Consider the following 27,513-nt stretch of genomic DNA (forward strand, 5'->3'; position numbering starts at 1 on the left):
TGGTCGATTTTAAAATAAGTGCCATGCGGCACTGAGAATAATGTATATTCTGTTGATTTGGGGTGGAGAGTTCTGTAGATGTCTATTAGTTCCACTTGATCCAGAGCTGAGTTCAGGTCCTGAATATCCTTGTTAATTTTCTGTCTTGTTGATCTGTCTAATAATGACATTGGGGTGTTAAAGTCTCCCACTATTATTGTGTGGAAGTCCAAGTCTCTTTGTAAGTCTCTAAGAATTGATTTTATGAATCTGGGTGCTCCTGTCTTGGGTGCATATATATTTAGGATAGTTAGCTCTTCTTGTTGAATTGATCCCTTTACCATTATGTAATGCCCTTATTTGTCTTTTTTGATCTTTGTTGGTTTAAAGTCTGTTTTGTCAGATACTAGTATTGCAACACCTGCTTTTTTTGTTTTGTTTTCCATTTGCTTGGTAATTTTTCCTCCATCCCTTTGTTTTGAGCCTATGTGGATCTTTGCATGTAAGATGAGTCTCCTAAATGCAGCACACCAATGAGTCCTGACTCTTTATCCAATTTGCCAGTCTGTGTCTTTTAATTGGGGCATTTAGCCCATTTACATCTAAGGTTAATATTGTTATGTGTGAATTTGAGACTAAGTTCGTGATGCTATCTGGTTATTTTGCACACTATGCAAAATAGTTGATGCAAAATAGTTGATGCAGTTTCTTCATAGTGCTATTGGTCTTTATATATTTGGAGTGTTTTTGCAGTGGCTGGTACCAGTTGTCCCTTTCCATATTTAGTGCTTCCTTCAGGAGCTCTTGCAAGGCAGGCCTGGTGGTGACAAAATCCCTCAGCATTTGTTTGTCTGGAAAGAATTTTATTTCTCCTTTTTTTATGAAGCTTAGTTTAGCTGGGTATGAAGGTCTGGGTTGAAAATTCTTTTCTTTAAGAATGTTGAATATTGGCCCCCACTGTCTTCTGGCTTGTAGGGTTTCTGCTGAGAGGTCCACTGTTAGTCTGATGGGCTTCTTTTGTAGGTGACCTGGCCTTTCTCTCTGGCTGCCCTTAACACTTTTTCCTTCATTTCGGCCTTGAAGAATCTGATGATTATGTGTCTTGGGGTTGATCTTCCCATGAAGTATCTTAGTGGTGTTCTCTGTATTTCCTGAATTTGAATGTTGGTCTTTCTTGCTAGGTCAGGGAAGTTCTACTGGATAACATCCTGATCCTGAAGTGTGTTTTCCAACTTGGTTCCATTCTCCCTATCTCTTTCAGATACTCCAATCAATCATAAGTTTGGTCTTTTTACATAGTCCCATATTTCTTGGAGGTTTTGTTTTTTCCTTTTCATTCTTTTTCTCTAATCTTCTCTTCTTGCCTTATTTGAGCAAGATGGTCTTCAGACTCTGATATCCTTTCTTCCACTTGATAGATTCAGCTACTGATCCTTATGCATGCTTCATGAAGTGTTCATGCTGTGTTTTTCAGCTCCATCAGGTCATTTATGTTCCTTTCAAACTGGTTATTCTAGTTAGCAGCTCCTGTAACCTTTTATGAAGATTCTTAGCCTCTTTGCATTCGTTTTGAACATGCTCCTTTAGTTCAGCAGAGTTTGTTATTAGTCACCTTCCAAAGGCTACTTCTGTCAATTTATCCATCTTATCCTCCATCCAGTTCTGTGCCTTTGCTGGACAGGCATTGTGATCATTTGTAGGAGAAGAGGCACTCTGGCCTTTTGGGTTTTCAGTGGTTTATCGTTGATTCTTTCTCATATTCATGAGTTTGTCTAATATTGATCTTTGAGGCTGTTGACCCTTGGATGGGGTTTTTGTGGGGACTTTTTGTTGTTGTTGATGCTGTTGTTGTTGCTTTCTGTTTTTCTTGCAGTGGTCAGGTCCTTCTTCTGTAGGGCTGCTGCAGTTTGCTGGGGGTTTGCTTCAGGCCCCATTCATCTGGTTTGCTCCCACACCTGGATATGTCACTCAAGGAGGCTGGAGAACAGCAAAGATGGGTGCCTGCTCCTTCCTCTGGGAACTCTGACCTTGAGGGGCACCAACCTGATGCCAGTAGGAATGCTCCTGTATAGGGTGTCTGACAACCCCTGTTGGAGGGTCTCACCCAGTTGGGTGGCACAGGGAGCAGGACCCATTTAACGAACCACTTTGACTGTTCCTTGGTCTTTGGCTCATTTTTATTTGAATTCCCCACACCTAGTGAAATGTCAGGACACTTAGGTGTTGAATAGATAACTTCTTACTTAGCAAATGAAACATAGAAGGAAGTTTAAAAACAAATATTCCTCTTTTAACTTTTAAGTTCAGTGGTACATATGCAGGTTTGTTACATAGGTAAACTTGTGTCATGGGGGTTTGTTGTACAGATTATTTCATCACCCATGTACCCATAGTTATTTTTCCCGATTCTCTCCCTCCTCCCACCCTCCACCCTCCAAAAGGCCCCCGTGTGTTTTATTCCCTTCTATGTGTCCATGTGTTCTCATCATTTAGCTCCCACTTATACGTGAGAACATGTGATATTTGGCTTTCTGCTCCTGCATTAATTTACTAAAGATAATGGCCTCCAGCTCCATCCACAGTTCCTGCAAAAGACATGATCTCACTCTTTTTTAGGGCTACATAATATTCTATGGTATATATGTACCGTTTCTTTATCCACTCTATCATTGACAGGCATTTAGGTTGATTCCATGTCTTTGCTATTGTGAATAGTGCTGCAGTGACATACATGTGCATGTGTCTTTATAATAGAATGATTTATATTCCTTTGGGTATATACCCAGTAATAGGATTGCTGGGTCAATGGTATTTCTCTCTTTAGGTCTTTGAGGAAACGTCACACTGTCTTCCACAATGGTTGAATTAATTTATACTCCCACCAATAGTGTGTAATTGTTCCTTTTTCTCCACAACCTCTCCAGCACCTGTTACTTTTTGACTTTTTAATAGCAGCCATTCTGACTGGTGTGAGGTGGTATCTCATTGTGGTTTTGATTTGCATTTCTCTATTGATCAGTGATGTTGAGCTTTTTTTCATATGCTTCTTGGCCACACGTATGTCTTCTTTTGAAAAGTATCTGTTCATATCTTTTGCCCACTTTTAATGGGGTTGTTTTAAAAACAAATAAATATTCTTTAAAAACACTGTTGTCATAATGGTGACCATTTATTGAGCACCTTTATGTGTCAGGCATGTTATGTAGATGTTTTCCTAATCCTCATAATATCAAAAGGTAGGTATTCTCTCTACTTCATAAACAAGGACACTGAGACTTAAGGAGGTTAAATAACTACTCCCTTAGGCAGGATGCAGTGGAGCTTGGCAGAGCCTGGCATGTGAGACACTAAATCTGCCTTTTCAGCTATGTTACCTCCCAATAGCTGGTTGGGTGACTAAGATGTCAAAACCACAAAAAAGAAAAGATGCTGACATTTTTTACTTACTTGAGGAAAAATTAATAACTCATGACAGAACCATTTTCCTACCTGTAAACTAGTTTCACAGATGACGGTATATTCAATTTCACGCTTAAGCAGACAGTTTAGCTCTCCAATTATGTCCCCAGTAGTACAGAACTCTGTAAACATGTCTCTGGACTTTCTATCAGGCCTTTGGCTACTCTCTATTCCAAAGGTAGGAGATAAACTATACAACTGCAAAGGGAAAAAAGTGTGCAAAGGGAAAGAAAAAATTATAATTTTGATCAAATCATAGGAGCTCCCACTATTTCTTACAACTTTCCAATGGAAGACAAAAATCTCCTGTCAGGTGTGAAAGAAGAATTAGGCTTAAGGGAAAAAATCATGATTTCTTTCACATTTCAACTCCCAAGGCAAGGATTTTTTTCTAATCTTTAGTTTTACAGATGACCCCTATTTACAACTTTCTATTTATAACTGTCTTATATAAAAATCCCACCAGGGCTGGGCACAGTGGTTCACGCCTATAATCCCAGCACTTTGAGAGGCCAAGGCAGGCGGATCACAAGATCAAGAGTTTGGGACCAGCCTGGCCAATGTGGTGAAACCCTGTCTCTACTAAAAAAAAAAAAAAAAAAAAAAAATTAGCTGGGCATAGTGGCATGTGCTTATAGTTCCAGCTACTCAGGAGACTGAGGCAGGAGGATTGTTTGAACCCAGGAGGCAGAGGTTGCAGTGAGCCAAGATCATGCCACTGCGCTCCAGCCTGGGTGACAGAGTGAGACTCCATCTCAAAGAAAAAAAATATCCCACCAAAACTGGAAATTATAGTATGCAACTAATGCAATCACTCATTGAGTCCATTAGATATTCTTACCACAATGGGTTAATGCATCACATGGAAATAACTTTTGACTGCCTGGGCACATAAATCAAATATTATGAATTAATATGCCTCCAAACCAAGCCATGATGTTAATGAAAGCCTTGTCTCTTTTCCAAATGCTTAAGAAAAATTACCATGCATCATCAACAGGAAAAGGTTTTAGAAAGAACATAGGATGGTTGAGTTACTTCAAGAAAATAACTGGTAGGCATAACTGGAGAAAGCAGAGAGGTATCAGATTTTAGGGGGAAGCTGAAAGAATTGGGATTAGAAGGATTACAGAATTTTTCAGAAAGTTTAGCTGTAACCATCAAAGAGGAAGGGTATTGTTCAAGACACAGGAAACAGGACGCTAACGGTCACCCTCTCCCAGCAATTAGCATTCAGACTTTTAAAGGCATTCACGCTTCCAGAGGAGTTTGATTTTTTTTTTAAATGGCTGTAATTTTGAGCGCAATTCAAAGGATCTTTGAGCAATGAAGAATTCCTCTGCTTTTTGCAAACAAAGAAAAGATGATGACATTTGAGGTAGGCAGCATTTGAAAGGAGGCCCCCCAAGATTCCTGTCTGTTGCTCAACCAAATACTAATCTAGGGACTGCAGTGAAAGGACTTTGAAGTGGAATTGAGGTTGCTAATCAGCTGACCTTAAAAAGATGATTTATGGGCCAGGTGCGGTGGCTCAAGCCTGTAATCCCAGCACTTTGGGAGGCCAAGACGGGCGGATCACGAGGTCAGGAGATCGAGACCATCCTGGGTAACACCGTGAAACCCCGTCTCTACTGAAAAACACAAAAAACTAGCCGGGCGAGGTGGCGGGCGCCTGTAGTCCCAGCTACTCGGGAGGCTGAGGCAGGAGAATGGCGTAAACCCGGGAGGCAGAGCTTGCAGTGAGCTGAGATCCGGCCACTGCACTCCAGCCTGGGCGAGAGCGAGACTCCATCTCAAAAAAAAAATAAAAATAAAAAATAAAAATTAAAAAAAAAAAGATGATTTATGGAGTTAAGGATACAATCAGCTGACCTTAAAAAGATCTACAAAGTCCCTTCACAGCCGTACCAGATTAGTATTTGATTAAACAACAGACGGAAATATTGGGGGGACTGTAATCACATGAGCCCTTGCAAGTAGAAGGGAGTCCATCAGAGAGAGATGTGTGAAGGATTCCATATACCTTTGCTTGCTCTGAGACGTGAGGACCTGCACGCAAAGATGAAAGAGAAGCTCTAGGAGCTCAGGGTGGGCTCCAGCTGACAGCCTTGAAGAAGCAGGGACTTCTGTTCAATAGCCGTAAAGAATAACTGGATCTGCCAACGATCTCAAAGAGCCTAGAAACAGATTCTGCCCCTAGAGCTTCCAGAAGGTAAAGCAGCCCTACTAACATCGTGATTTCAGCTTCTTGAGACCCAAGCAGTGAAATCAGCAGAACCCATTGGATTTCTGACCTACAGAACCATGAGATAATATATTTAAGCCACTAAATTTGTAATAATTTGTTATGGTATCAAAAGAGTACTAATATAATCTCTTCAGACCAGACGTCATTGGACTATAGTTTAATAAGGCTTAGCTAGTGCAGTCACTGCAGGAAAATCCCCAAAGAAACATGTTACAGCGAGTTGCAGCTTTTAAGTATTGAACTTGCCACATTTCATAAATACTGGCAGCTGTGTGGTTTTCCTAGAATTCTAATCAGAGTATAGTATAATGGCTAAGCACATGGATACTGGAAATAGACTACATGGGTTCAAAGTAATCTTTGGCCTCTGAGTATGTGTAGTTGGGGCCAAGTGAATTAATTTTTTTCTGTGCATCAGTTTTCTCATGTAAAAAATAGGGTTGTTGGCCGGGTTCAGTGGCTCACACCTGTAATCCCAGCACTTTGGGAGGCCGAGGCAGGTGGCTTGCTTGAGGTCAGGAGTTCAACACCAGCCTAGTGAAACCCTGTCTCTACTAAAAACACAAAAATTAGATGGGCATGGTGGTGTGTGCCTATAATCCCAGCTACTTGGGAGGCTGAGGCAGGAGAATCTCTTGAACACGAGGGGGAGGTGTTGCAGTGAGATGAGATGGCCTCACTGCACTCCAACCTGAGCAACAGAGTGAGACTGTCGCCCAGGCTGGAGTGCAGTGGCAGGATCTCGGATTCTCGTCTCAGCCTCCCAAGTAGCTGGGATTATAGACATGTACCACCATACACAACTAATTTTTGTATTTTTAGTAGAGACAGGGTTTTGCCAAGACCAGGCTGGTCTTGGACTCTTGCCTCATGTGATCCACCCGCCTAGCCCTCTCAAAGTGGTGGGATTACAGTTGTGAGCCATCGTGACTGGCCCATATTGCCTTTCTCGACTACCTTTTAAAAAATCACAATTAATCTCTTCATATCTCCATCATCTCTAACACACTGTAAACTTATTTGTTTTGTTCATTGTCCCATCTCCTTTTATCTCTCTACTAGAAATTAGGCTCCAAGAAGGCAGGGATTTGTGTCTGTTTTGTCAATCCCATGCCTAGAATTAACAGTGCCTGCCACATGGTGGTAATGAAGCAAGTATTTTGTTGAATAAATGAATGACTGGATGAACGAAAAGTGCTTAGAATAGTGCCAGAGAGCAAATAAGTGTTATATTGTGTCAGTATTCTATTTATTATAGTAGTTTATTTCCATGATATTTTAAGGTCTAATATACCCATTTCAAAACCAGAAAGCCGAATGCATTATTTTTCCCATAATAAGGATTTGTCATTTTATGACCATCATCTAGGATGATCTAGGAATTATTTGGTTCACAAACTGGGGCTCACCCATGAATTCAGCTACTAAACTACTGTTATGCAGATACAAAGGATTCTTTTCCCCATCACTCTACTGAAATCGCTCTCTCTCTCTTTCTTTCTGTCTCTCTCTCTCTCTCTCTCTCTCTCTCTCTCTCTCTCTCTGGTCAACAAAAGCCTCCCATTGGACAGATTAGAAGTGGTATTTTTGATCCTCATCCTAATTCCTTTAGGTGAGTAATTTAAGCCACGTCAAGTATTGATTTCCTTGTCTGAACATTCAGAAAAATCCTGCTTCCTCCCAGGATTGCTGCAAGAAATAAGTAAAGACTATGATAGATAGCATTTTGTAGAATGGGAAGCACATTTCAGGTGTTGCATATTTATCTCTCAGCTGTCATGCTCAGAATGGAAATGGTTTCATCACATTAAAAAATTAAACTTTTTCAGTATCTAAATTTACTCTTATTCTGCAATTATATGTTTCAAAATACATTTTAAGTAAAAAAAAAAAAAAAAAAAAAAAATCAATAGTCCCTTACAATTGCCATTCCTGAAATAATTAAGTAGATTCCTTGTGGCATTTCACCTCCTTTACAAATGATATCTCCATAGTCAAAACAGGCAAGTTTGGCTCTTTCCTGGGTGGGAATAAAAGGAAAAGAAAAAGAGAGTCAACATATATATGTTATATATATATATGATTGTATATATGTTATATATATATGATTTTATATATAATCATATATATATAATTTTAAAGCTAAAATAGCTTCCAAGTAGCATAAAACACAAACTATATTATTGGTTTATTACTGAACTGTAACGTGCTAATGTACCACATCAACTTCTAGAAATAAAGGAACAGGCAAACAAACTTTGACTTTGTGATTAGTACTCAGCATAGTAACTGATATAACTGTGGAATGAATATGCACATTAATGAATGAAAACTTTCTTTTCAGCCCCATTTGGGGCTTGGGTTATAATGGTAAGCTAAACAGTTTCCCTGCCTTCAGAACAAACTTTTAGTTATGTTGGGTAGATATTTACAATCAAATGGGATAATTATGACAAAGAAGACAGGGACAGGGTGCTATGCAAAAAAAAAAAAAAAAAAAAAAAAAAAAAAAAATGGGGCAGAAAAGCCACAGGATCCTATCTTGGTTGTTCAGTGAGGCCTTTACAGCAGACAGGACAGCTAAGCTGAGACTTGAAAGAGGAGGAGCAGATAGCTCAGATAACATGAGTTGAAGACCTCCAGGGCAGAAGATTCATATATACAAAATCCAGAAGCAAACTGAACGTCTGCAGTTAGGGTAATAGCAAAGGCTGTATATGTCTCAGGCAGGGAGGGATGGAGACCAGGGTGGAGCCATCCACTAGGAATCAGCAGGTGCAGTACCTGCATCTACAATACTTTTAGACACTTATAATAATGTTTTAATGTCTTTTAGAATCAGGAGGAAAATTAGTTTTAGATAAAGAAAAATGTTTTAATATATAATACTAATATATTCATTGTTATACTAACAGTCATAAAGTCTAATTTTTCATAGTTTTGTGGAGGAAGAGGCCCATGAAGGCAGAAGTGCCCAGGGCCCCTGAGAGTCATGATGTTCTCTGGGCCCTCTGCAACTGCCCTGACTTCATGTGCTCTCTCCAGCACCGCTCCTGCCAGGGGCCTCTGTGCTGCTCCTGGAACACACCAGGCACACTTGGCCTCGGGGCCTCTTTGCACCCACTACTCCCTTTGCCTGGAGTGCTCTTCTCTAAGACACTACCTGGCTTGCTCCCTCCCTTCTTTCACATCTCTCTTCAAATGTCACCTTATTAGAGCAGCCTTCCATGGCCGCTCTGTATTACCTTTTCTCTCGTTATCTTTCTCTAGCACTTATAACCATCTGATAGGCTATATGTTTATGTGTTTGGTGTGTTTATTGTCCATCTCCATTCATATAATATAAGCTTTATGAAAGTAGGGACTTCGGCCAGGCACGGCGGCTCACGCCTGTAATCCCAGCACTTTGGGAGGTCAAGGTGGGTAGATCACTTGAGGTCAGGAGTTCAAGACCAGCCTGGCCAACATGGTGAAACCCCATCTCTACTGAAAATACAAAAATTAGCTGGGCGTGGTGGCACATGCCTGTAATCCCAGCTACTTGGGAGGCTGAAACAGAAGAATCACTTGAACCCAGGAGGCGGAGTTTGCAGTGAGTCAAGGTTGCACCAGTGCACTCCAATCTGGGCAGCAGAGTGAGACTCTATCTCAAAAAAATAAATTAATTAAATTAAATTAAATTAAAATTAAAAAATGAAAGTAGGGACTTTATCTATTTTGTTTACTGCCATATCACCAGACCTAGAACAGTCCCTGACATTAGAGGATATTCAATAGATATTTGTTGAAAGAGTCCAAAGTCCTGTTGCAACCCTCAGCTGACAGAGCATGAACTTGAACACACCTCAGTTCTCACCGTTCCCTATTATACTACGGCCAATCAGCTTTACTTTTACACTATCTGCCTGGTCTGTATAGTAACTTAAATTCGAGACCCTTGCTCTAAAAAATGTCTCTCCAAGAGCGTACATCGAGAAGTCCAGAACTCCACAACATAAAATAGAATGGGATTGGTAACAGTCAGACACATATAGCTACTCCTAAGCAGATAAGTCATTGTGAAAAACTATCTTTGCCCTTTAGCCTCAAAAAGAGATTTATTCCTCCTCTAGACTTTCCTGGGCCTCCGTCTTGGCTTTTCCTGAATTGGCCAGTATGTGATATGCTTTTCTGTTAATCTTTCATTAGGGAGTGGAAAAAATAGTTAATTATCACCAAACCTGAGCCAGAATAGAAAAGAAAATCTTTACCTTGAAGAAGTCAATGAGAACATCTTTACCTTCCAGCCAAATGATGTTGTGAAGGTATTTGTCAGGAGTTGGGGGTGGGATTGCCTTTGGAAAGTTATTTAGTGCTTTTAATTTTTTAAGAAGTACCTAAAAACAAATAATCAAAATAATGGGGATCAGATCCTGTAACAGAAAATGGACAGTAGGCAAAAACTAAGGAAATCTAAATAAACTACTGTTAGGCAAGTATAACCTTGATGTTTGACTCACAGCTTCTCTCTTCCTATCTAAATTTCTCTAACCACTTTTGTCCCTAGTCTCCCCTTACTACTATTTTCACTGACTTATTAACTCGGATTGAACCTATCATCTTCATAATTCAATTGACACAGTGGATGGAGAAGCAGAAAAATCTAGTGAGTCTATAGGATGAGCCAAAGGAAGATGCCATAGAGGGCAACCCTGTTAGGAAATGGAAAATCTAGAAAGTTTTCTACATCTCTGTTCAAATCCCTTCCTTAGGCCTTGTCACATAGCCTGGCTATTGTGGGTTCTATAAAGTACTCTGTGTCCTTTTGATAAATCCCCCAACCATTTCTTTCCTGACTTAGTTCAAGTTGGTTTCTGTTACTTGCAATCAAGTAGTTTTGACAAATGGAGTGTACTGGGTAGCATTGGCATTCGTCGTCCTTTGCATTATCAAAGGCTGAAGGTGATTATAGACTTACCACCTGTGGTTAAACAATTTTTTTCAATCTCCCTCCTTATTACACACTGCTAAAGTAACCATGAAGGCTGGGGTATTATGCAGATAGAATCAAGCAGAATTACCTTATTTATCTCAGTGCTCTCATGCTTATCAATAATGCCTCTTGAACAAAGGAAGGTGAGATTTTTTAGAGCTTTAGCAATCACATTCCGGATTGCCTGTTTAGTCTTCAAAGCAATGACAACATCACGACCTTCATGCTCTATGAGTCCTGCAGCAAAGAAAATAAAATTCAGTAAGTGGCCTGTGCAATAACCACAATAACTAATATTAGTATAATACTGTATAATTTCCGAAGCATTTACACAATATTCTTTTATTCTAGTTTCATGCAGAACTCGTGAGGTCAGCAGGACAAGAGTTATTTTCAACCCTATTTTATGGATGAGAAAATTGGAAACTGGCTTCCCCCACCAGCTAAGAGAAAATCACTCTGTCTTATCCCTGTGGCATCTCCTCTATATCTCTATTATGGAACTCATTACATTATCATGTTACTGTTTTTACTTCTCTGTCTCATCCTCCATATTGTATAATTTTTGTTGGTTAGATGAATACATGACAGAATGAAAGTATCCCTGGACTTTGGCTGGTAGGTCTTTATGAGATCAAGGTGCATATTCTTTCCCCTTTAGTAAACCTGAGAAGACATGAACTGGACTGTGAGTCAAGGCTAAAATTGCATCTGTTTCATCTTCGTATTCAACATTGAACACAATGCTTGCCATATCGAAGGTACACACTCTTTTTTTTTTTTAACCAAATGAATTGACCACTAAAGTGAAAGGTAGCAATGATCAAAAGCATAGGTTTTAGTGTCAGATACACCTGGGCTAGAAACCTGGCTCACTACTTACTAGCCATAGGGCCTCAGGCAAATTAACCTCTCTAATAATAGTATTTGCCTCATAGAGTAATTATAAGGATTAAATGAGATAATGTACATAAACAGCAGTTCTTGCCATGATAAGCATTCAGTCATCAGTTGCAGTAACCACATGGAAACAAGCACTGCCTTTTAGAGTAGTGAATTGAGAAAACTTTGTAATATTCCATACTGATCTAAAACATAAAAGCAGCTGTCCTAACCCCTAATCTTTAAAAGCACAGAAATAAAAATCTGTCAATATGTAAATGGCAACAATGGGTCATGGGTTTTCTGAGATAATGCCAAAATATTCTAATCTATTGTCTCTAAACTTACACTTTCATTCATTATACCACATTCTTTTCATTTTGATTTGGAAAGTGTAACCCCATATGGCATCTTACAATGTGGTCATGAATATGAAATGGTTTTACTTTATTTTCTTTTCTGATAACTTCTATTTATTAAGGGCTTTCCATATGCCAGGCCGTCTACCAGATGCTTTTGCACACACTGAGAGCCTGGCCCACAGCCCCACATGAGGAAAGCTGACCCAAAAAACTTGGCATAAAATCCTTGGGCTCCTGCTCTGTGCTTCAAGTAAAGTGGAGTGACTGGAGATACTCAAGAAATGACATTCGTTGCAGCCCTACATTCCAGAGTATCTTTGCAAAAACAAAACAACAAAACAAAAACATTTTGGTAAACTTTACGTGTCTTTTTCTTCTAACCTTGAGGACTCTGACCTTGCCACCTTAATACACTTTCCACACTCCTCTCATTCTTTCCTCTACACCCCCATAACAACTAACAGGACTCTGCTAACTTTTTCAATTATCTATTGACACGCTCATATACTCCACAAGATTCTGCACTGTTTAAGGGTCAGGATCTACCCATCTTTGCTTTCCCATACCTGGCCCATTAGCTGTGTTTAATAAATGCTTGTTGAATGCATAAATGAATGAGCAAGTAAATGAAAGCATGAATTGTTCTTCTTTTATTAAATTATAGGATAAGAAGGTCTGACTTTAAGAACTCAGATACTTCAACTACCTACCTAATTCTTTGACAGCATCCTGTTTGTTGGTTTCCAAAATTTCATATAGTTTCTGTAAGAAATTAAGACAAACACGTATTTCTTATTATTGATATAGTTTGTGTCAGAAATTAAGAAAAACATGCATTTCTTCTTATACTCCTGAGAAGTATACTTATTATACCAAGTATAGTTCTGGCTTTCCTTTTATTTTTATTTTTTGAGAGAGTCTTGTTCTGTTGCCCAGGTTGGAATGCAGTGGTGCGATCTTGGCTCACTGCAACCTCCACTACCTGGGTTCAAGTTATTCTCATGCCTCAGCCTCCCAAGCAGCTGGGAATACAAGTGTGGGTGACCACACCCAGCTAATTTTTATATTTTTAATAGAGATGGAGTTTCTCCATGTTGGCTAGGCTGGTTCGAGGAACTCCTGACCTCAGATGATCTACCCACCTCGGCCTCCCAAACTGCTGGGATTACAGGCATGAGCCACCACACCCAGCCTGGCTTTCCTTTTAAATTCAGAGAAAAGGAAGTATGGTAGAGGACATTTCACTTAGTTATCTTTAGAAAAGCTATTGACTCGATTCTTCCCTCTGGGTCAATTCTGCTGCTTTGCCCATGCTCAGATGTCAATCTCAATGAGTCTAGTACGGTCAGTAGCTTGCATAACTACTGTGCCTAACAGTTATCAGAAAAGATCAGTATGTACTCCACTGTGCACCAAGGGGAATTCTCATAGGCAGCGCCTGATTTGGGAGTGAACCAACTGAGCAGCTAGTTGGGAAGCTATCCTATCAGGAGCACAAAAAGAAGTGGAAAAATGAGAAAATACGGTATTGATTTGTTCATATTTCTAACAAATAACTCCTTAGATAACTGAAGAAACCACTGCACTCCAGGGCTAACCAATCTCTGCTCAACCAATCATACAACAGGTATTTGTTGGATGCCCACTATGTCCCAGGCACTTCTCCTCTTGAAGCTTACCCTCTAGCTTTGAGTCACTGGGGAGTTTGCTCTTGGCTACACTAACAGTCCTGAAATCACACAACTGACAGTTCTTCAGGGTTGTCAGGTACAGATGTCTGAAACTCTGCCCCAAATAATGCATGGCATAGTGCTCTTTATAGCAAACAACTGGGTTGTTATTTAAAGTTTAAGCAAAGTTAAATTTTTGTGGGGTTTTTTTGTTGTTTTTTTGTTTTGGTTTAGAAAAAAATCACATGTAATGAATCCCTCATTTTGAATATAAGAATACGGTGTGTAATATTTATTAAATTATTTCTTATTACTCGATAACATTGCATCGATATTGGGAAGGTGCCAAATTACTAGCCTGTCCACAACCAATTACCATCCTAGTCCAGCCCTGCTTACATAGCTGCAAAGATAGCAGCTAGGCCCCCTTCACACCAGACTAGACTTACAGCAACCCTGTAAGACTGCTCCAGAACGCCTTTGCACAAAAGCACATGAACTGACTCCTGCCTATAGAGACAGCACAATCATGAAAGCCTGGGGATACATTTATTTTTCTTAAGGTGAGCTGCCACAGGCCAATTTCCAGAACCAAGTCAGTTTCAGAATAAACACCAGTTAGACATCTAAACACATCTCAAAAGGCCATTTAAATCTTTACTGGTGCCTCTTTTAAAATGTCACAGGAGATTCACTTCATCTGTGACACCTCAAGGAAACTGCCCTCAGATGCCTAGAAGGCATCTTCTCCCAACTCCTGAAAACACAGTCTTAACTCCCCCCACTGGCTCTTGTTTTTCTCTCTTTTCCTCCTACTTCTGAAATCTTTTCTCCTATGAATAGCTCAGTGTTCTTTCTAATGCAGATCAATCCAGGCTTTGAGTAGTTCTTTTAATTTTCTTCTCCATTCTTCAAAGTAAAGCAACAGGAGAGAATTCTGTTACACATTAATGTTCAATCCAATAAAGGTAGATATCTTCACAGCCTCTTTTCCTCTTCTGATTTCAATAAGTAAAGAGCCTCTCTTGACTGAGGTAATGTAACCATCACCACAAAAATAGGCACCATAACCAGAAGACATAACCTCCAGGCCATCCATGGTTTTATGTATCCACACATAATCATTGTAGTAATCAGGATTTAAATCCATCTCTGGTTAAAAATCAAGAATGTCACTTGGGCTGAGAAAACACCTTTCAGCTATTGATACTCCTCACCTTAGCCCCTCACTGACACATGTGAAAATGTAATCAAAATCACCAAACATTGGGGGCAAAAACAGAATGAAATATAGAAACCAAACACAACAAATAGGAGAATGAACCCCAAGGAAGCAGAATTAACACAGGAAGCAAAAAATCTTTTAAGATGAAAAGAAGATTCTAGGTAATGTTATATTAATTCTTTTAAAGCAAACAGTTGTTATGAAAAGGAAGCAACTACAGTTTTTGGAGATCAAAAAGTAACTATCAAAAAAGTTTAAAAAGTTTAATAGACGGATTAAACAGAAGAATGAACACAACTAGAAATTTAAAAATTTGTAACCTGGAAAATCAGCTGAAAGATTCTCTTTGCAAAGAGCAGAGTTGACAGTTATGAGTGAAAAATAAGGAAGTTTTTTATCTAAAGAATGAGTCTCCTTTACATTATCAGGCCCAAAGAAGCATGAGAATGAGACAGCAGTCACGTTCCACTTTCCCTACTCTTTGCAAGTGGCTGGTAGTAGACAGACTGGTGTGAGGGAGCCTGGTTAGGAGGGGATTCACTCCAACTCTAGACTCCCATCTAGTACTTACCGCATAGTGGCTGGAAATGAAGAGGGTCTTAAATGACAAAAAATAAATACCTCTACTCACCCACCCCACAGTACCAGGATTTCAAGTTTTCACTGTCAAATCTTTGTTCTCTTTTCCTCTCTTCCTCTCCTTGTAAGGCTTACCCTTTCTTTGAAGACGTATTCAAGCCTCAAATCCTGCATAACGCCTTTCCAAGTGCCCTGTCTTTTAGAGAGTGTTACAGAGACATACTAGATCTCTTCTCTATACTCTGCACTCAGAAAAGAGATAATATATTTTCTGCTATGAAGATAATGAGTTTGATGATAACAACTGAAATGTAATGATCAGAGACTGTTCTCTGCAGCACCTCATATGATATAATAAACAACTGAATCCATTTCAACTGTTGGAATTTGTCTGTTTGGTCAAACATATATAGAACCCGTCTTAAAAGAAGTTAATACACCTAAGGTGTTTTTCTCCCCAAATGACCAGTGCTTGTTTCTCACCTGATATATTGATTCATGGATAGATATTTGTTTTATTAGAAGTTTGGCATCTTCTTGACTTTTGATATAACCTTTTGTAATACTATACATCAAGCTGAGGCGCTTTTTGATCTGCACATCTGCAATACTTATCAGTATTGGTACTATTATCTGGAATAATGAGAAGAAGAAAAAAAACCTGTAAATTTTATGAGGAAAAGCACCCTCTGAGGCAGAAATTCATAGCATCATCTCCAGACCAGCAACAGCAGAGCCCACAAACTTGTTAGGAATGCAAATTCTCAGGTCCCACTGGAGACCTGCGGAATCAGACACTCTTGGGTGGGGTCCAGTAGTCGGTGTCTTAGCAAGTCTTCCAGGTGATTCTGTGCCTACAAAAGTCAAGACCCATTCTCTAAAGAAGGTAAAGCTTAGTGAATTGACTCTTGCTTTAGGGAAAAGTCTCTAGCACTGCCTTTTCCCTCATTCTCTGTACCCCCAGATTTCAGAAAACCCCTAACCATGTCTCCTAACCTAGGTCATAGTTACTCACTGAACAAATAATCTCTCTGTGCCTCAGTTTCTTCACTTGAAAAATAGGAAACTTAGGGTATCTAAGATCCTGCTTAGTTCTATATTTCTCCAATCATAAGCTAAGGCAGGCTAGTGTCATGACTTAAGAGAATGGGATTTTAAATATACACCTGTCTAAATTCAAATGCAAGCTCTCCTATTTACCAGCTCTGTGACCTTGAGCAAGTTATTTACTGACTTTGAGGACTCAGTTTCCTCATGTGTAAAATGAGGAAATAATATCTAAGTACCAGAATTCCAATAGAGCTGCTCCTCAAAATCCACTCAGTCACTCACACAGACAGGGGGCTTCCCACAGGGTTAAAGTCACGTCAGAGCACAGGCGCAGATGGTGAGGGACTGGGTAACAAGGGAAGAAAAAAAAAAGTGAACTGGGAGATGGCATTATAGTGAAGGAGTTACAAGAGCAGAGAAGAGAATTTTTTTTAAGCTGCTATTTTGCCTTTGAAACTTTGGGCAAAGGGAGAGATGTTTAAAGAAGATGTTTTCAAAGTTACACTCTGCAGTGTACTGACACTCTTTGAGCTGTCCTTTAGGGCACCTAAAGATCACCAATATTCTTTCAAGTTTTCCAATGCAGGTTTGTTTCTTTTGAAAGCCACATTATGCTGAGACTGGCTATGAGCCACCTAACTTTACAGAGTGGTGAAATCTACCTCACAGAGCTATTCCATTAATTAAACTAGACAATTTATGTAAAGTGCTTTACACAGGTCCTGGAAAACAGTGAGTGTTCAATTAAAAACCATGATAATATACTTCACTGAGATTTGTCAGAGCATGCTAGACAGAAGGGATGACTGGTTCGGAACATTGCTGCCCACACTCTAAACAGATTTGGTTTATGTAAAGTCCCTAATTAGGCAAAAAGAGTCAGGCTGGTGGGATCAGGGGAAAGCAAAAGGAAGCCGCAGATAAGCTGCAAGTCTGCCTTTCTTCATGGACCAGGTCGCATTGCACTCCTGCACAATTAACTCAAAATCTTCTTGTGCCCAACAACCACCAGACTCCTGCAAGTTAGTTCACTGCAACCGTGGCATTAACCGCACAAAGCCCTTTTCAACAGACAGCATAAACACTATCCTATAAAATCTCCAGCAAGCCTTTGTTTCTTCGCAGTTGGCTTCTTCCTTGCAGGCTGCCCATTGTTTCCCTGGCAATGTATTTTTCTACTGCCTCTAATAAATAAATATGTCTTTCTTTATCTACAACTGTCTTGGTAAATTCTTTTACTGCCACGCCGCCAGCCCAGATAGTTGTCGCTCCCCTGTGACATTTTCCACAATAATACACTTTTAAATCTTTGTTTCATTTTAAATACTCTTCACAAAGTATTACTTCTCAAATAATTATTTTACATTTACCTGTATACGATCTCTATATAAATACTGATTACCTAAAGAAACTTCTACCTTTGATTTTAAGTCTTTGCCTCACACAACACATCCTGATTTCTAGGGCAGTGTACCTGATGGTGGAGTTACACCTTACATGAGGGCTTTGCTTCAAACTCAGCTCATAAGGCTAAAAGCACATTGAATCAAAATTACCCTTTAAACCAGGTACAGCAACTCTGAATGGTAATTCTTATGAACACTAAAGTTTGGTTACACCAATGTAGAATAAATGAAGGAACAAAAGAGAAAATCTGTAAGCACAAGCTGGATAGTCAAACAATTCTGCCTTAAAGATAACTATTATATGTTGTGGAGAATGGGGACTAGGTGGGGGAGTGTAATGTGTGCATTTTACCATCAGGGTTTATAGCAATTTTTTTTAATGTTAAGTCTCTGTATATAACTTTAATAAATACTAACATAATGGATTTGCTTGATGTAATAAGATTTAAACAACAACAAACATGGCATGGCAAGTGAAACCATTTAAAGTTTATGTAATGCAACTCCATTGGAAAGAGAGAAAGGAGGTTTAAGATTTGAAACTGAAAGTGTAAAAATCTGCCTTCAGTATCAAAACCAGAGTCATGGAATGAAGGCATAGTAATTGTTAAGGCAATTGAAGGCCACGGCAAAATTAAACTCCATAGGTAGTATGCTATGTGACTGTGGAGCTATGGAGGAAATATTTTTGTTTCTGTACAGTTTGGGAGACATGAACAAATTTTACTGAAACTTAAATAACTTGTCTTTGGGTTACCCTGCTTCTAGTGACACCAAGATTTTCATTCATTCACTCAACATATATTTACTAGTGTTTACTCTATGCCAGGCACTGTTCTGGAGGCAGAGGTTACATCAATGACCAAAACAGGCTGAGTATGGTGGCTCATGCCTGTAATCCCAGCACTTTGGAAGGCTGAAACAGGAGGATTGCTGGAGCCCAGGAGCTTGAGACCAGCCTGGGCAATATAGTGAGATCCCATCTCTATTCAAAAATGTAAAAAGAAAGACCAAAACAAAGATCTCTACCTCATGGAGAGTACATACAATATACAGTAAATAGCTGATAAGTACTATGGGGCAAAAATTAAAGTTAAGCAGGTAGAAGAGAATCAGGAGGATGAGGTAGAAATTAAGGGTGTGAAGGGTGGGTTGCCAGTTGACATAGGCTGGTCAGGAGAGGCATCTGTGACAAGGTGAGATTTGAGCAATGGCTTGAAGGTGATGAGAAAGGGAACCATGCAGATACCTATTGAGAGGGTGTTCCAGAAAAGACAACTCCTGCTCTCATTTCTTTCAAAACAATGAGGTTTTTTACTCACCTAACACAATGTAAAAAAAGAATTTTAAATTTTTATTTTATTATTTATTATTATTTTTTGAGACAGGGTCTGGCTCTGTCACCAGAGCCATCATTGCACTCTGTCTGACTGGAGTGCAATGGCACAGTCTCAGCTCACTACAGCCTCAACCTCCTGGGCTCAAGTGATCCTCCAACCTCAGCCTCCCAAGTAGCTGGGACCACAGGTACACACCATCATGCCCAGTTAATTTCTTAATTTTTTGTAGCGATGAGGTCTTGCTATGTTGCCCAGTTTGTCTCAAACTTCTGGACTCAAGCAATCCACCCACCTAGGCCTTCCAAAGTGCTGGGATTATAGGTGCGAGCTACAACTCCTGGCAAATCTTAATATTTTAAAACGTGAAATCTTACCTTGAAGAGAGGAAGAAATCTAATTATTCTTAAATATCCCATTATTACTGTAAGCTGAATAAGAGCCAAGTTGTCTGGTCTCAATTTCACAAAGTATACACAAAAGATATCAATGATTCCAATAACCAGGATAAAAAATTCCAAAGTATTCCAATATTGTCGAAAATATTTCCTTTTCAAAATTATTATCTGTATAGAAAACAAACATCATTTCATAGCACCTATACAGTAATGTTGGGGGGAAGGAATCTATAAAATTAACAATTAAGTTCTTAACTACAAATGAGTTATATTCAAAAAGTTGAGCTTTAAGTTATTCATTTGGAATCCCCCCAAAAATTCTTTTAACTCTTCACCATTTATAATTTGGTTAAAAATATATACTCTATAATAAAGCTGGAATGCCAAAAACAAGCAATAAAAATAGCAACAAACAGATTCATTGCAATACTATTAATAATAAAGTATGAAATAGTAATGCTCAGAAATCACCTTTTACACATTTATACTAATAATTAACTCACATTTTATGACAAGGACCTAGCAAACCAATTCTTATTCACTTATTTATTTCTTGCATCATTACACAAGATATTTGAGGGAAACATCCATGTCTGGATTTTCAATTATCCTTTACCTGATACTTGAGAATCTCTCTACTTTTATGATACTTAACTGATGTTCAATACCATGACTCTTACACTAATTTCACTATTAAACTTGGAAAATTCAAAAAGGTTACTAAAATTCCAGGATCTCATCAACTGTCATAGCAAATGGTTCTTGGTATCAAGTTACTTCAATAATATGACAAAATAGATTCAAAATACCTGAATTGCTCTTTTTATAGATTCTATTTCTAAACAGTACCTTCAATGTTGATTCTAATACATATAAAAACATAAAATAGTAGTTTATTGATATCAGTGCTGACACATTTAAATCTCTTGCCATTGGCCACAGATGTATTATCATAGGATAAATATATATCAAATTTATAATCTGTCCTGTATATTCAAATTCTTCAGAAAATACTATGTGAAATATAAAAGTCAGAAATGCATTACTCCTGAAAAGAGATCAAATAAAATGTTAGATCACTTAATAATTAGCAGCTGAAGTTCAACATTTGTTTAATAAATAATTAAAATTAATTTGAAGACTATACATAATATAAAATAAAGGAAACAAAAATCAAAAGCATACTTTCTATACATAAAAATCATAACGAAGAAAGGTAAAAAATATGATTTTTAAAAATCCATATCAGGGATGGGAAGCATTTTTAAAACTCAAGGCTACAGTACCTTGGAAACAATGCAAAGATTCATAAATAAAAGCAAAAAATAAATAAATTTAGAGGAAACAAATCACACATTGGATTGTTTAAAATCAAGAATGGGAAAAACATTATATTAAATAATTACTGTGACATATATTTATTAAGACTTTTCATTCCATCTAAAGTGGAGCATGACAAAAAGAAATTCTCTGGATATATGTCAAGGTCCTACACTTTAGATTTTTTGTATATCTCTTTAAACTTATTAAATGGAAAAAAGTTAAAAAAAATTACTAGAATTTGTTATAAAGGTTAATCCCCACTTAAAATTTAGCAGCATTAACGCCCTTGGTATGTTCTTGTTTTGACATGTTCTATTGGTAGAAAAATTGTGTCTCTCTGCTCTAAAAAGTATGTAAGCTCACAATTTATAAAACTAAGTAAAATATCTACCCCAGTTAAGTAAAATCTGTGTTTTGTGATGTTTTGGAAAATTGGTTACAAGTATTATTAAGGCCATGTTGTGTTTTTCCTAATTATAGATCAAAAGAATCACACAATAGAACAGATGAAATTAAACAGAGCTAGATCTAGTCTATAAAGTTAGCAATTTCTCATCCCTGCTCTATGTTATATCCAGAAGAATATTAAGCAGCCCACAACACACTATAACCCTCAGAAACAGAAATTAAAACTTGAAGGATCCAAATGTGACCATCCTTTTTCCCTTCCTGACTACTCTCTAATACAGATGTCATTGAAGCTGCTGAAACAGAATGGAAGAAGAGAAGCAATCACCACTCAATCAGTGAAAATAAACCGTAATATAGTTTTTCTTAAGGAAAATTGAGATAAGCTATTCTGACAATGTAGAAATGGTAGTATTTTCAAGTATGTTTCTATTAAAGATTCACAATACTTACTCAGGTGGAATAAAATGTATCTTTTCTTTACGATATTCCAAGAAAGTTAAAACAGTTTTAAACTTCATAAGCCAACTTCTAGTTCTCATGTAAGTTGAAACATCATAAATACTCATGAATCTAACAGAGAAAAATGTACATATGTGTTATAATAAAAAGCAAGTGATATACTTTGGGTTAATATAAAAGGGGAAGGTGTACTAAGTATACATTTAATATGGACCACCAAATAAGCTCAGTTGCATGCCTCTGCATCCATCTACCCATCCATCCATGGTCATGGTACACTAGTAGTTTTAACATGAGACCCCTGCTGCCTCTGTTGCTGACCAGAGGTTGAACGTAAGTAAAGCTTCTCTAGACCATTTCTTTAGAGTTTGGAATCAAGCTTTCCTTTGTCATGTTGGTCTGTCCCAACCCTCTCCAAGGCCCTGAGGGCTCTAACTTTCCTAACTTTATTCCAGGGACTGGTAACAATCTTCCAAATAGATTACCTGGCTGCTGAAATGTTATCTATCAGCTAGCCAGGATCTCCTAGTATTATTGCCCCACAGCTTTGTGTTAGATCATCTATTATCTAATGTTTGCCAGGACTGTAACCAGATATTGTTATATCTCTCAGATACTGAGCTTTTCCCACCAGACTTAATTGCACTTGTCAGCACCAGCAGTTGGGTCAATTCTTCCAGAGCCTGCTCCACCCCAGGGAGCAGTCTAATGGCAGCCTCCAGGCTTCTGAACCTCCTCTGTCTGGCAACTTAAAGTGAAGATAATATAAAGGCAAAATAATTATAATAGTAATTGAAGTTATATAAGTTCCCTTTCATGGATTCCCTAGTGTCTTACCTAATTACATGATAGTCCAATCTTTCTCCAGACTCCCCTAATGTCACCAAGGTTATAAAACTTCAGGGGGAAAAAAAAATAAACAAAATAAAAAGTAGATGGATAGATGGATGGAAGGACAGACAGATGAACAGACAGAAGATGGATAGATATAGATATGTGAAATAATAGATTGATCAATCTGGACATTTAATTCTCATTTTATTCATTCTTCATCATATAGCCTTTCAATTTTGGAATATCAATTAAAGAAGTGTTACACTTACTTTCCTTGGATGGAGTAATAGCATTTTGCCGCACCAATTAATATCCGGGCTGCCTCTATTTCAAGAATTCCATTGTTACGCTGTTTTTCAAAGCTACTCTAAACATACATTGAATGAAGAAAACAAAAGATTAAGACATAAATGGAATGTATTCTTAACCCTTACATAGCCCTCACTATTATTACTGAACTCAATATATCAAAATACGCTATTACAAAAAATTATATAGTAGGAAATAAATTTCATTCAATGCAAATGTTTACAGAATACTCATTTTTATAAAGTACAGTCCTGAATGTTACGAGAGATAAAAAGGGTCTTAGCTTTCTAGAGACTCAAAATGTACACCACTCAGCCAGGCACGGTGGCTCACTTTGGGAGGTCGAGGCAGGGGGATCACTTGAGTCCAGGAGTTCAAGACCAGTCTGGGCAACATGGTGAAACCCCCCATCTCTACTAAAAATACAAAATTAGCCAGGCATGGTGGCACATGCCCGTAATCCCACCTACTCAGGAGGCTAAGGCAGGAGAATCGCTTGAACCCAGGAGGCGGAGGTTGCGGTGAGCCGAGATCATGCCATTGCACTCCAGCCTGGGCAACAGAGTGACACTCCATTTCAAAAAAAAAAAAATATATATATATATATGTATATACACACACACACAACTCAAAGAGTTTACTTCAGTAATATAAATAACATCAGCAGCATCATCTTTCTATAGCAGAATAGAGCGTGCAAAATATTAATTCTAAGTGTAACTAATCATTTCAGTCCCACATGGAACCATCAAAAGAAAAAGATAGGCTGTATTATTGTGTCAATCCTCCTCCTAAAATAGCAGAAAAATTATAGCTTCTACATGACACTGACATTACATTCAGAGGTTAGCGTTACCTCCTGGAACTGATGCCTACATTTCCTCACATACTGACCATACACTTCGCCTATCCATTGTTTAGAAATGTTGGCTCCAACCACTACTGCATTTAACATATTTTCTCAAGTCTTAAAATTCGAGGGATGATAGTCATTTCAGGAAAGGAGAGAATTCACGCCACTTACATCTCAAGACAATTCTCATTCACTCATTAGCTCCTTTTCCAGAAGATAGAAAAATGATCTACCAGTAACAGCTTTGATAAAGGATATGCAAATTCTGAAGCTGCCTTCCAAAGGGTATGGGGCAATGGCCAGGCTCTCTCTAGTCTGAGGGCTACCGGAGCACTTAGCGGATTTCTCCACATTGCAAGCCTCCATGATGGCCCTGGTAGGATATCCACTGTGAGAAAAGTATGTCCCAGAAGCTCAGTCCTGAGGCCTACCTCTAGTATTTACACTTGTAGTGTTTCCAGGCCTGCCCATCAAGAAGTAGGCCTGGATCAAGAAAATTATGATTTACTAATATGATGGATTGTTTATTTATTCATTCATCCTTTGAACAAATGTCTATTAAATGCCTACTCTGTTTCAAGCCCCGTTTTAGGGCAATGGAGGTATAATCCAAGGCTTTAAGGGGTTCACAATCTAGTGGGGCAGGGGAAAAGTTAGATGCATATATGATAAAGGAAGAAATTAAGGGGATAACATTCAGCACAGGGTGTTAATCAAACTTGATGTGGAGATGGGATCAGAGAGAGTTTCTTGGAGGAGATGATACCTCAACTGAGTTTTAAGGAGAAGTACAATTATCCAGATGAAGAACCGTGGTGGGGCGAGCAGAGTGAAGAAAGAGGTGGGCAGAGGGTGGCATCTCTGGTGCATGTACAGAGGTGAGAAACAGTATGCTGAGTGCGGTAAAAGACAAGTTGTGGGGCACAGCACCAGTCAGAGAAACAGTCAGAGGCCAGATTTTAAAATACCTTGTATATTGCACTTTGACTTAATTTCATAGGTGAACTTTTCTTGGAATGTGATACACTCATTCTGTGAGATACTCCTTCAATCCCAATCCCTGAAAAACTATGCAGGGCAGGGGAAAGGGTAAGGAAATGTTGCACTCGATAGTCCCTCTTGGAGAAGCTCAATGTATATTAGCATATTAAAAATTCTGAGAAGTTCTACAAGAAGTTCTAAAAGAAACCCATTTAACTTTATTTAAGCCACCATTTCCCAAAGTAATTTGAGCATGGAAACTTCATTTTTCATGCAGTTTCTATTAACATCCCATGGAATAAGTGTCCTTTGGAACTCACAATGGAAAATGTAGGCACTGAGGAGTCATTTAGGGTTTTAAGCAGGAAGGAGGTATAGTCACATGTCTTTTAGTAAGTCACTGTAACTTGAGAATGGAAATACTGGAGGCAAGTGGACCAGTTGAAGGTTACCGTCCGGACAAGAGATTATGAAAGCCTAAATTAAGATTCATGAGGACAGAAAGGGGTGTATTTGACAAATATTTAGAAAGTAAGATTGATAGAGCTTGGAGAAGCGTAGAGGAAGAGGACTGACTCCAGCAACCCATGGTCTAATTCACTAACACTTGGAATGTAACAGTAGGCTTGGGATGAGTTCAATATGGATTTGAGGTAGAGTGAAAGGAGAAGCTGTCTAGCCACCACTGGATTCATGAGTCTAAAGAGCTGGTGTTGAAAGGTGTGGAAGGAAGATTATAGATTTGTAGAGCATCTATGCATAGTGTTAAAATCATAAGCCTAGCTGGGAATAAAGAAGGAGAGACTATAAAGTAAGAACAGTGGACAGAGTTAATTGTCCTGAGGTGCACCAACATTAAAGGGTTAAAAAGAGTTCATAGAGGAGACTGAAAAGGAAAGGGGTAACAAACACAGGAAGAATGCCAGAGTAGAAGGTACTGTTAGGAAAGCTGTTCAAAAATAGCATGAAGCAAGTCCTTCCATGGGACTGTTGGTTTTAAAAAGTAAATGTGGTAGGTCATTATAACAATGACTGCAGTGTGTCATGCCTCCCTGTGTCCACGCCCGCTTTGCAATTGGCATCACTGTTTCCCCATTAAGAGGTGTAATCTACTTTTCTACTCATTGACTCTGGGCGGGCTTTGTGATTTGCTTTAACTAATAAAATGGTGGTAAAAATGACATTGCTCAGGCTCCAGAGCCTGGAACTTAAGAGGCTTTGTGGCTTTCCCTCTCACCCTTTGAAACCCAGAGACCATGCTGTGAAGAAGCCCAGTCCAGCCAACTATAGAGAACAGACCATAGAGGGGAGAAACAAAGCACCTTGGAAGACAACTAGCATCAGCTGCCAAACCCTCCGGCCACAGCCGATCTAGGAAATGACCACAGGCATATGAGTGATCCAAAATGAGACCAAGAGTAGAATCACCCAGATTGCCAACACACAGAACCGTGAGAAATAATGAATCATTGTTTTAAGCCACCAAGTTCTGGGTCGGTTGGTTAAACAGCAGAAGCTGACTAAAACAGGAAAAATCAGTATCAATTGTGGAGGGCCTCCAGAAATTAAAACACACTGCATTAGCTTTGGAAATGGGTGGTGAGCAGAGGTAGGGGGGCAGTGAGAAGACGGTTAGTGGAAGCTGGAAGAGCAGTGGGGAAACTAAAGCAGGAGACTGGAGGGAGGCAGCCATGCTACCAAAAGGCAGTACCACTGACCAGGCTGTCACCTGAGGCAACGTGAAAGACAGAAAATGTACCTCATGAATCTCCTAAGAAGATTTCTAGATTTCTAATATTCCAAGAATATTAAAAGTACTGCTTTTTTTAGCTTCATATAACAAGACAGAGAAAGACAGGGACTGGGATAAAACAAAGAGAAATAGTTCAGTCTTAAAGCAGAACTTAGAGAAAATATAGAAGCCATGATTTGCCAAGTTGGAAACTAAACGTGTTTCTCATCTGTGGTTTCTCCAGCTGGCAAAGATCTAAAAGTAAAAACCAAAACATGCCAAATTGTAAAGAGCATCACTGCTGAGAAGAAACTGCATCAACTAACGGGCAAAATAACTGGCTAACATCATAATGACAGGATCAAATTCACATATAACAATATTTTTTTTTTTTTTTTTTGAGGCGGAGTCTCGCTCTGTCGCCGGGGCTGGAGTGCAGTGGCCGGATCTCAGCTCACTGCAAGCTCCGCCTCCCGGGTTTACGCCATTCTCCTGCCTCAGCCTCTCGAGTAGCTGGGACTACAGGCGCCCGCCACCTCGCCCGGCTAGTTTTTTTTTTTTTTTTTTTGTATTTTTTTTAGTAGAGACGGGGTTTCACCGTGTTAGCCAGGATGGTCTCGATCTCCTGACCTCGTGATCCGCCCGTCTCGGCCTCCCAAAGTGCTGGGATTACAGGCTTGAGCCACCGCGCCCGGCCCACATATAACAATATTAACCTTAAAAGTAAGTGGGCTAAATGTCCCAATTAAAAGACAGAGAATGGCAAATTGGATAAAGAGTTAAGACCCAATGGTGTGCTATATTCAGGAGACCCATCTCATGTGCAGAGACACACATACACTCAAAATAAAGGGATGGAGGAAGATCTACCAAGCAAATGGAAAGCCAAAAAAAAAAAAAAAAAAAAAAAAAGCAGGGGTTGCAATACTAGTCCCTGATAAAACCGACTTTAAACCAACAAAGATCAAAAGAGACAAAGAAGGCCATCACATAATGGTAAAGGGATCAATTCAACAAGAAGAGCTAACTATCCTAAATATATAT

The 27,513-nt window shown here is 38.9% G+C and overlaps 1 protein-coding gene across 1 annotated transcript in view; it reads right to left on the reverse strand.

Annotated features, from left to right (window-relative positions):
- The window catches only part of SLC9C2 (solute carrier family 9 member C2 (putative)), a 100,774-nt gene that overhangs the window by 11,323 nt on the left and 61,938 nt on the right, over positions 1 to 27,513 (reverse strand). The window contains exons 13-22 of the mRNA XM_010367402.2: positions 22,864 to 22,961; positions 21,752 to 21,871; positions 20,417 to 20,615; positions 19,547 to 19,735; positions 15,860 to 16,009; positions 12,613 to 12,664; positions 10,747 to 10,895; positions 9,937 to 10,062; positions 7,608 to 7,706; positions 3,469 to 3,636 (exon numbers count right to left, since the gene is read on the reverse strand). Of these exons, the coding sequence (XP_010365704.2) occupies positions 3,469 to 3,636; positions 7,608 to 7,706; positions 9,937 to 10,062; positions 10,747 to 10,895; positions 12,613 to 12,664; positions 15,860 to 16,009; positions 19,547 to 19,735; positions 20,417 to 20,615; positions 21,752 to 21,871; positions 22,864 to 22,961 (1,350 nt within the window). The remainder of the gene's footprint in view (positions 1 to 3,468; positions 3,637 to 7,607; positions 7,707 to 9,936; positions 10,063 to 10,746; positions 10,896 to 12,612; positions 12,665 to 15,859; positions 16,010 to 19,546; positions 19,736 to 20,416; positions 20,616 to 21,751; positions 21,872 to 22,863; positions 22,962 to 27,513) is intronic.

This window comes from Rhinopithecus roxellana, chromosome 8, assembly GCF_007565055.1.
Source record: "Rhinopithecus roxellana isolate Shanxi Qingling chromosome 8, ASM756505v1, whole genome shotgun sequence".
Lineage (NCBI taxonomy): Eukaryota > Metazoa > Chordata > Mammalia > Primates > Cercopithecidae > Rhinopithecus > Rhinopithecus roxellana.